Source organism: Ruditapes philippinarum, unplaced genomic scaffold (genome assembly GCF_026571515.1).
Source record: "Ruditapes philippinarum isolate M1 unplaced genomic scaffold, ASM2657151v2 ctg2549_1_1_1_1, whole genome shotgun sequence".
In the NCBI taxonomy this organism is placed as follows: domain Eukaryota; kingdom Metazoa; phylum Mollusca; class Bivalvia; order Venerida; family Veneridae; genus Ruditapes; species Ruditapes philippinarum.
The window spans coordinates 23,386-33,654 of NW_026857992.1; the positions used below are offsets into that span (position 1 = coordinate 23,386).

Genomic DNA, 10,269 nt, shown 5'->3' on the forward strand with positions numbered 1-10,269 from the left:
GTCAATCAAATTGACTGAGCCAATGCAGGTAGATAAGTCAATCAGATTGATTAACAGTTCCATGCTATTGTTCCTGCAAACAATACCATTATTATTTTGCAACAGTGTATTTTCTCAATATGGTTTGGATATTGAATTATTAATAGTATTGAAAATATAGGCATTTATCCTAAACTTATTTTTACCATGACCATGCTTTTGAATCATACAATTAACGATAAGTTTTGAATGAGTTGTTGTATATAGCAACCTTATGTAGATTGCTTTTAAACCCCCTGGGTCAAGGATAGGCAATTAATTCTAATAATTATTAATACACAGTGAAACATCATTTCAAATTTTGCTTCAGACCACTTATTTTTCAAAAAGTCAAGGTTGCTGGTGGGGGGTATGAATCATCTTCAGTGATAGCTCTAGCTAACCTTGCAGGTCTTCCAATAGGATTCCCCCCACTTGTGTATTGTCCAAATATTACCTGTTCTGTATGTAAAATGGTAAATAACCGGTTATTATTGATTGATCTTTAAACATAAAACAACTAAAAACTCATTTGTGACTCTTGTATATTTCTTTGTAAATTATAAATACATATATTCTAGAAATACATTAAATACAATTCAATATGTACAGTTTTCTTGCGTAAAAATAATTTGTAAATTGTTATTATAAAATGAATAAAATACTACCTGAGAAACAAACAAAAAGTTAACATTTTAAGACATATTGCAACATAAATAATTTATGATCAGTTAATATCAGAAAATTTCATTGTAATTATTTCAATTTTTTATCATGCATTCAACTTTAATATGATATTGTATCAATTATAAATATATATTGACCATATATGTATAAATTCATTATAAAATGACAGTAAATTAATTATAAAATACATTTTTTTCTTTCCATTGTATTTATATTTTAGAATAGATTTAACATTGAAATTACTGTAATTTTCCTTTTACAGTAAAAGGCACACAGTGTAAACAAAAATCATTGATATAATATATAACAATTTATCAATATAAATTTCATGAATATTTAACAAATATGTGTGTTCAATGTTACATCTGTATATAATTATTATATGTTCCAATATAAAAAGTTGACAAGGTTATTAATGCTATGTAAAGTCTTTTGGTAAAGCCAAAAAGAAATGATGCACCACAATGATACTTTTTTTCTTTGTTTTAATTCTGATTTGATATTATTATCATTTCATACAGAATAATATTAAATTAGTCACACAAATGTTATTTAACAGGCTAGCCTTATGATGCTTCTACAGACTTGTTTAATACAAGTCTACATTAAATAACTCCTAAAAGATCAAATAAAAATCTGCAAATTGTCACCTTGGTGCAGTTAAAAGATAAATCCTATAAAAATTTTAACTTCTAACAACATACTTAAGCAACATACTTTAAATAAAACATAAATGATTTTGCTTAAAATTGATGATGTCATCTATTTTATGTTTAAATTAATTCATTCAACACCTGTGTTATACATTTGTATAATCTACGTTTGAATTAATTTCATTATTTCAACATTCAGTGTAATAAGTTTCTTAAGGACAATATAGCTGCTAATGCCTACACTAAATACATTACATACATGCTAAAACTATGATATTGCAAAATGAAACATAACTAAGTTACTAAGAAATATTTTTTAGATGACAAAGCTTCATTTTCAGGAATACCCTCTTCCTCGATTGACATGTGATAGTTTTTCTAACTGCGATGACATTCTATCAATGGCCTCAGAAGAAACATTTGTAATGGCTAGATTAAGATCTCTAAGATTGACCAACTTGTCTCCAATATAGGTCAGGGCATTGTCTGTGATACTTGTTGCAGAAATGTCTAGTTGCTCAAGATTTTTCGCATTTTTACTAAAACATAAACATTTAATTCCGTTGTCTGTAACTTTAGTCCCAGCAAGTCCAAGGCTTTTCAAATTCGATAAATTCTGGCTTATGTCTTCTACTGCAGAATCTGATATGAATGTATAACTTAGGTCTAAGCCCCTCAAACTGACCATGTTTCTACAGATAAAATGCACACCAAGGTCAGCCACTTTTGCAGAAGTAAGTTTAAGAACTTTTAAAGAGGTAAAGTTTTCAGCAAGTACTTTCACTCCCGTATCAGTAACTCTATATAATTCCTCAAGGTTCAACTCTTCTAATGATGTGAATTTCAATACGCTGCCAATTTCAGAATCATCTATACGTGTTGTTTTCCCGAGGTCAAGAATCTGTAAGTTTGGTAAATCTGCATCATTCAACCATCCTAAAGGCCAGCCGCATTCTCGTAGTTTGAGGTGGGTAAGAGATTTTGGCAGTGTACTGGAGGACATTCTATCCAAGAAAAATCTATGCAACTGGAGCTCCTGTATGTTTGGACAAGCCGAGCTTATCTCTTCGAGTAAAGCGTCAGATAATAATTGCTTTTTCTGTCTCTCACTTCCAGCTTTAAATAGAAAAATAAAATAAAATAATAAAAGCAAAATTACAATAAAAAAATGTCACAAAATATAATTTTAAGGACCAGTGTTTGGTTGCAGCTATTTTGTGGCTAAAATTTAGCCATTCAACTTATTTTACTCCTATTTCTTAAATATTGTTTCCCCTCCATCAGTTTAAAGAACAAGAGCTGTCACATAGTTGGACAGGATGTTCCATTTTTCTAAGGACCTGATACTTAAACAAGAGTGGAAGTTAAAAAAGTGAATATATATTCAGTGCTTAAAGAGAAATGAAGCTACGAGCAATGCCAAATTATATCTTAGAATCCCATATTGATGATTCAAAATGAAAACATTATTTGTTAACAACTCAATATTTACATAATAATTTATAATTCTGGGAAATTAGCAAAGATTGGTGTTATTTATTACATTTCGCATTGTAGTATCCAACCATCTTCAGACTTCTTAGAACATCAGATAACCGTGTTCGATAAAATTTCCATACTTTTCTCAAGTCAAGCCCTACAAGTTGTGTCATGTCAATGTTTTTCCAAAGTGTCTTATCGCATGCTATTCGCCTCCATGAGTGACATACCCTGAAAATCACAAATATGGACAATAAGCAAAGCAAGCAGCAAATTTGTCAATAATTGATGAAAAATCACCCCGCAAAACACACACAAACTCCCCCTCAACAACTGTGTATTTAAGAATAGGAAGTGGCCCGTACGGCTAGCCAAAAGTTCTAGCCGTACGTGAAACACGTACATCTAGCCAGGACTCACTGTAATGTCTAGCCGTACGGCACTTTTCAAAATTATATGGAAGTCGAACATGCATATATATGTTATTTTGTGCCTAATGATTATGATTTGTTGTTTTATTTGTATGAAAGGTGATTTTTTGTTAATTTAGCACATGGATCAAAAAATAATGATCGGAGTGGAATAATTAAATGAATATTGAAAAAAAAAAACGGTGAAAAGCAAAAATAATTGTATAATTTTACAGTAGATAAATATCGAACATTAAAGCACAATCAATTAATAAGCCTTATTTAAAGCCTACCCAGGGACTGACAATAGAATTTTAAAATGCGTTTCACGGAACATGCAAACTTTCCTTAATGATGCCAATGGACAAACTTCTATACCGTCAGTAATTGACGCAATTATCAGAGCCCAACAACAATAATTTTCCATTTTAAAGTTGTCGAAAATTAAACTTAATGAAACAAAAACGGATTATCACCAAAATTTTGCAAACTATTTCAATTGATGAATTTGATGTTATTTAACTGCGACCAAACGCTATTTTTTCTCAACGTTTTGAGATGACAAAGATCGATATTCGTACTTTTTTACTGTAGCCAGCAAGGCGATTAATCTCTTAAAATACGAAGTCAATTACTGTTTCTTAGTTAAAATCCACGCTTAAACTCATAAAATAACATATGCATTTGCGACTTCCATCTAATTTGTAAATGCCGTCCGGCTAGCCAATTCAGTGTGTCATTGCTAGTCGTATGTGACTCACGTAAGGCTAGAACTTTTGGCTAGCCGTACGGCTAGCCACTTCCTTCGGCAATTCATGGATGTTCTAAAGTCCAGTTTTTTGAATAACAACACCATTTTGTAACACTTTAAGATAGTCAGTAAATAAATTTTGACTTCAAATATTCTAAACGGGGTGAATAAAAAATAGTACGAAAATATATGGAACGAATATATTTCTTCATATAATGAGGTTTCAAAACATGAATCTACCTGCTTATTTTGCATAATTGTTTTACGGACAAATAACTAAATATCTTTAAAATCAAAACGTCTGGTAAACATGATAGATTGACTTCCATCTTCCCCTTTTGTTTCCTGAAATCCAAGTTTGTGAAACGTAAGAACAACTTTACCAGGATAATTACTAGATTTTATGAAAGTTGTCCCCCTTTAATTTTGTTGCTAAGGCGCAATAGTTTCTACCTTGGTAATTTATCATATCTGGTTAATTTGAAGGAGAAGACAAAACAACTTTAAATTTTTATTACGATTTACTAATCTTTTAAAAAGATAAAGGATTTGTGTAGTTATAGTTTGCATTTTGTCGAAGAATTGGAACTACTTTTTAAGCGTAAAAGAGTCGAAACTACGTTGCACGGCACTTCCGCTGTTAATGTAATCAACAATGGCGGCTGTGACAGGAGTTACTGATTACTATGAAAGAAAAGGGTCTCTTTTCTTGAGATCAGATCATATGAACTATGGAAGAGCTACATTAAACTCCAATTGGTAAATACATTTTTAAGTTTCACTTTCTTTCAATTATGGCGAGGCAGAATAGTCCGTTTAGTTTGTTTAACATGTTTTTACAAATTTTATGCATAATTTACGGAAGGTTTAGAGCTATACAGAGCCATCGTATATACCGTTTGATTTTTTAGCATGATTGGTTGTTACTATGCTGACTAAGAATTAAATCAATCTTTCCTTGAACTGTTGAAGATCATAATCTGATTATTATAGAGGCAACATCAGACTATCATACAACTGTACAAAATACCTGTAGGATACCTGCATGATTCTGGGCTCTGGTGGAAGGGCTAAGCCCTTTTTAAGCAAAATAAAAATCAGTTAATAGCGGGTTCAAAGACCTGGCCCGAAGGTCCTGTTCGCAAAGCGAGCTTTATGGATAAGCGAGTACCAGCTAGCTAGGTAGTTGCATGGTGATGGATTTGCCTTTTTCATTAAATTAGAAATATGCGTATGTAGTATAGTAAAATATAGGCTTACTATATATTAAGAAAAAAAACAACATACTCTTTGGTAAGACTATCTTTGAAGAGCTTTAACTTTAACTTCATGGACCTTTATTGTCTTTAACTTAAGAGGATTTTGTTATTTGATATTGTTATAAAGATCTATAATGTATGTTTAATATAATGTACTGTAGCAAACTTGAACTTTTTTTTTTATCTTTTTAGGCATCAAGCCCGTGAGGCAGAACCTAAAGATTATGATCTCAGTCAAAATGAAGAGAGGGACTTGGGAAAAGCCACATACAAAAGAATAGGCAATGTCACAGACGGAGTAAGTATTTCTGTAATTCATTAATTCTGTAGATTATGGTTAATCCATCATTTCTTGATTTAATTGTTAAATCTTATATGAGACTTGCTTTTTAATGTATAGTATTTATTGACTTATTTAGCTTCTTATCAACATGTAAATCTAGCTTATTTAAGGTTGGTGGTGAGGCTCAGATTCCTGCTTGTGTCTGATATAACATATAGAGCAAAGAGGTCTCCTTCAATCAACTTCCAACCCCCCAGAATAATGTGATTGCTGATAAAAAAACACAATAGTACCACTAATATAAATAGTACTCATTGTTATTAATTTTTTTCAAATGATTTTTACAAGTGATATGAAAGGCATGATGATTTTATTTGTTATAGTGTAAAACTATATATGGGAGATATAAAAGCCACCAAAAAGCTCAGTTGGTAGAGTCTTATAATGGTAATCCAAGGGTCCATGATTCAAGTCCCCGGTCAGGCTGCACATTTTTCTCACCCTGAAATATATGTATTGAATTATATGGTGCATCACATGACTTGTTATATAATGACCTAGACACATTTAAAATAAATACATAAAAAGTATTGAAAACATACTGCTTTTTTCATTTAAAGTCTTGTGATAAAAAATCAATGATCCTTTTATATGTTGTGAATTAATTCATATGCTTACTTTATTTTTCATTATTTAGAATCTGCCAAATACTACATATCAAGCCTTTGCTGAGCAAACCAAACTTAAACCAAATTTTACAGAAAGGGAAGTTAGGAAGCCAATGGTTAATCTGGAGACCCTAGACCATGTTGATATGGAAAGGTAAAACACTGACATTTATGCTCATTTTTTGTCTGGCATTATGCTCATAATTTGTCTGTCAATTGAGCTGAATTAGCGTTATATAATTATTATACATGTTTATGAAAAGATTGACTGTTATAATGGGGACTGACCAATACTTGATAATGACAAATAAGATAAATATAGAATTGCTGGCTAAATAAGTAAAAATGAGCTAAATATAAAAAAACAGTGCCACACTCACTATCAATTGAACATAAACCAATTACATTCCAAAGGATATTTATGGAATCAGTGAAACATGCATCAGTTGCATCTCCATGGTTATTGATAATTTATGAGTACCAAGATACTAAATTGGAAACAATTATGGCAAATATAAATATATAATTATAGAATGATATTTTGACAATTAAAGTTGTCTCCCTTTTACTTACTTTTTTTCATTTTGAAGTCCAGAAAAAAAACATTGCCATCTGCAAGTTAATTGTTGCTCTTTCTATCAATATTAAGAACTAATAGTACAATTATATAATGGACTTTCCCTGCTTTGAATTGGCTCAGTCCATTACTATTCTAAGGGTTTCAATAAGTTTTTTTTAGAAAAAGCTAAACATTGAGTCTTCTGGTCTTGCATGGATGTAAAGGCCACATCATCACAAGAGATATTGGGTCATAAACTGTTTTTTTATATGCCAAATAATTATTAGAATGATAATACATTAGAGCCCTTTATAGGCGTTTGTTATTTTATTTTAGAGGTAATATTTGAAAATATGAGGCTAATTGGTATAAGAAAATGAATTTTATTAATAATTTTGACATATATTTGCAGAGAGATTGGAGCACCAAAGCATGGCTACGGCTCAGTTTTACCTCGCCATAATCCAGATTACAATAAACATTACCTTGACAGTACACACAGAGCAGACTTCAAACCACCAAATCCAGATTATGTTCCTGTTCCGGTAAATACTGTCTTATAGCATAAATGATTAGTCAAATATATCCTATCTAAACACTAACTAAATATGTTGTTGGTTAAAATCCTGCAACATACATTGGATTCTTTCATGTGCCAGAAAGCTATCCAGCTTGCTTACTGAACATTGCTGTGGTTCTACTCGGGTGCCCGCTTGTTTCTGAAATATGCACTGAGGTCTTCCTCAACCAGTAAAGCTGAAAGTTGCAATATGACTTTTAGAAATGTTGGTGTGACTTAAAATCACTAACCAAAAAGAAAAAAAAATTGCAAAGAGACATTTGTCTTATTCACTAGAAGTATAAACAAACTCATTTTACTGCAAATTATTTTACATTTATAGTTTTGTGCCTTTAAAAAAAGTTAGGACATAATTAAAGATAAAAAAGGTAATATAATCACTTAAATGAAATAAAGGAGTAAAACAGATACCAATATTTTTCATATTTTTTTTTTTGTAGCTTCTGGTGATTGTTTCCAGAATTATAAGATATATTATGCGAATGATACAGCTTGATCATATAGAAATACGGGGGTTAATCCCTCAAAAATTGTAACAGATAATGCTTTGGATTGTTTGCTTAATTCACTTTGTTTAATTTATTAGATTATGATATGAATTCAATTTTTTTTATATCTTGATTGCCTCATTGACGTTTACAGTGTATAATTGAATTGATAGAAAAGGTGCATTTATCATAAACAAAACAAATATGTGATTATAACAAAATTTCATTTCTCTCCCTGTATTATGTAGGAATGTCCACCAGACTTTGAAGACAAGTCATCTGCCTATAGAAAATGTCACTCACAGTTTACCGACACTGCTGACTACAGAAGACCCGGCAGAAACACATGGCAGGATGAATCAGGAATTTATACAAATACCCATTACAAACGTGAAGTATTCAAACCAACAGAAACCATACCACCACAGCTTAGTTAAAATAAATCCAAATTTTTTATTTTTATTTTTTTAATTGGCATTCATAGAACTTTTTAAACATTTTTTTTTTTACAAAATGCCAATTTGAAAAACCTACAATAAAAGATATTAATTTAACAGAGTTTGGATATTTGTATATCACCATCATTGACTGAATGTGTTGTTTTAGTAAAAGATGAAAATGAGGTGAAAATTCAGTGTTAGCCAATTAATATATGATTAATATAACTATTAATATTTTCACCATTTCAATTATAAATGCATTATAGTACATAAAATCTGAATTATTGACCTAAAAAAAAGCGCATAAATGACTACTTTTCTTTAGAGCTATTTCAAAATAATGAATAATTAATATAAGGGTGAAAAACATTTAATATACCTAAATGAGTTTTATGTTAAAAACCTTATTGTATAGCTGTAAAAAAGCATTTTGCTTGTCTAAAACAATAGGTCCGTTATGGAAATGATTGAAAATAAAATCTGTGAAGTGGCTTTTAAAATATTTTCCTAATTGTTATGTATTTGTGGAGCTTTTTACAAGTTTTTAGAGGTTATCTTTTACCTTTTTGTTTCTAAAAGACACATTATATAAAAAAAAATTATATTTATAACAACTTTTTTTAGCACTCTGATTATAAAAAGCCCATGTCAAATATCATTAATTTGTATAATGTAATTCACATTCATGTACATGTGTTGTATGAAGAAACGTGGTAATGAAAACAAATCAATTCAATTTTTGAATATATATACATGTTGATTGTTATACTTTTGTTTGATTAAATTTTGATAAAAAAAAATTGTTTATATAAATACATGTCTTTTTTGAAGTCATTTTAAAGTTTTTAAGTGATGCCATATTAAGACTGGAAAAGGCTTTAGGTTTCTAAGATTTATCACTTAATGTTAAGTCTTTGAATTCCAAAGTGATATCAAGGTTTTAGAGCAAATGCTTTTATTTGCAAGTTTGTTATTTTAATTTTATAAAAGAATAAACGCTCTATGTTGGTTTTGTCGTGATGTTTGATAAAAAATGTATTATACAATACCTGGGAGATAATATATTATGTCCCAGATAATACTTATGCAATAGTAGTCATATATTGTAGTTTTTGTCAACTTTTAAAAGATAAAGATATATTTTCAAGATTTTTTTGTGATACATTCTGCCAAACATGTTAGTGTATATGATGCAAAGGGCATATTTTATATTGCCTCAAAATGTATTCTTCTTATGACTTTTTTAGTCCTAAAGCGTTGATAGAACATCACCTCTACAAAGCAAGTTTACCATTGGTCATATTCAAATTCAATGATTTGAACCAGCCAATTAGATGTTGTTTTGTATTGAGAATGAACTTTTAATTGAAATATTTTATTGGAACATTTGACTTTTCCACCAGAAGTATTACATAACAGAAGCATTGTCCAGTGTAGCATTATAATAGTGTGATATTACAAACATGGTAATGTTTATATGTGTGTTAAGTAATTGTTATTGTAATTTTGGTATAAAACTATACATGTATTCATCAACCCAATTTTATTCAATAAATATTTATAAATAAACACCCTGGCTATTGTAAATTGTTAACCCCAACTGTTTTTTAATATCAGCTGCTGAAATTATGTAATCTCCCAAATGAAAGCATAGAAATTACTTTGACTCACTCCCTCCCTGTGTACATCTATGTTTCTAGTAATGGATAAGTAATTTTCTGCATTTTCATTCATTTTTACTGACCTTCAGGATAAAGAAAAAGTTATTTTTGCAGAATATGACATGCCATTTTTTTTACGCAGGATAGCATGCTATATAATAATCACTCACATTTGATAACAACGGTTTTTCGAGTACCTTTGTATCCCATTAACCACGGCAGGTAATTTTTGAAATTTCACACATATACCAGCATGCCCGGAATCATAACTGTAGGTAAATGTCTAAGACCCATAATTCTGGCAAGGAATTTTTAATTTTTCTCCTTATTGTA

The 10,269-nt window shown here is 30.2% G+C and overlaps 2 protein-coding genes across 2 annotated transcripts; one reads left to right on the forward strand and one right to left on the reverse strand.

Moving 5' to 3' along the window:
* Positions 1–546: 546 nt before the first annotated feature.
* LOC132751691 (F-box/LRR-repeat protein 12-like) lies at positions 547–4,398 on the reverse strand. The gene is made up of 3 exons (XM_060741909.1): positions 4,239–4,398; positions 2,902–3,068; positions 547–2,474 (listed from the first exon to the last, which is right to left on the reverse strand). Exons 1-3 carry the CDS (start codon positions 4,325–4,327, stop codon positions 1,696–1,698), a joined length of 1,035 nt encoding a protein of 344 aa, XP_060597892.1. The 5' UTR covers positions 4,328–4,398; the 3' UTR covers positions 547–1,695.
* A 200-nt stretch (positions 4,399–4,598) lies between these two features.
* LOC132751692 (cilia- and flagella-associated protein 95-like) lies at positions 4,599–8,298 on the forward strand. The gene is made up of 5 exons (XM_060741910.1): positions 4,599–4,757; positions 5,450–5,555; positions 6,238–6,362; positions 7,180–7,312; positions 8,084–8,298. The coding sequence occupies exons 1-5, from the start codon at positions 4,654–4,656 to the stop codon at positions 8,270–8,272; spliced, it is 657 nt and encodes a 218-aa protein (XP_060597893.1). The 5' UTR covers positions 4,599–4,653; the 3' UTR covers positions 8,273–8,298.
* Positions 8,299–10,269: the final 1,971 nt, after the last annotated feature.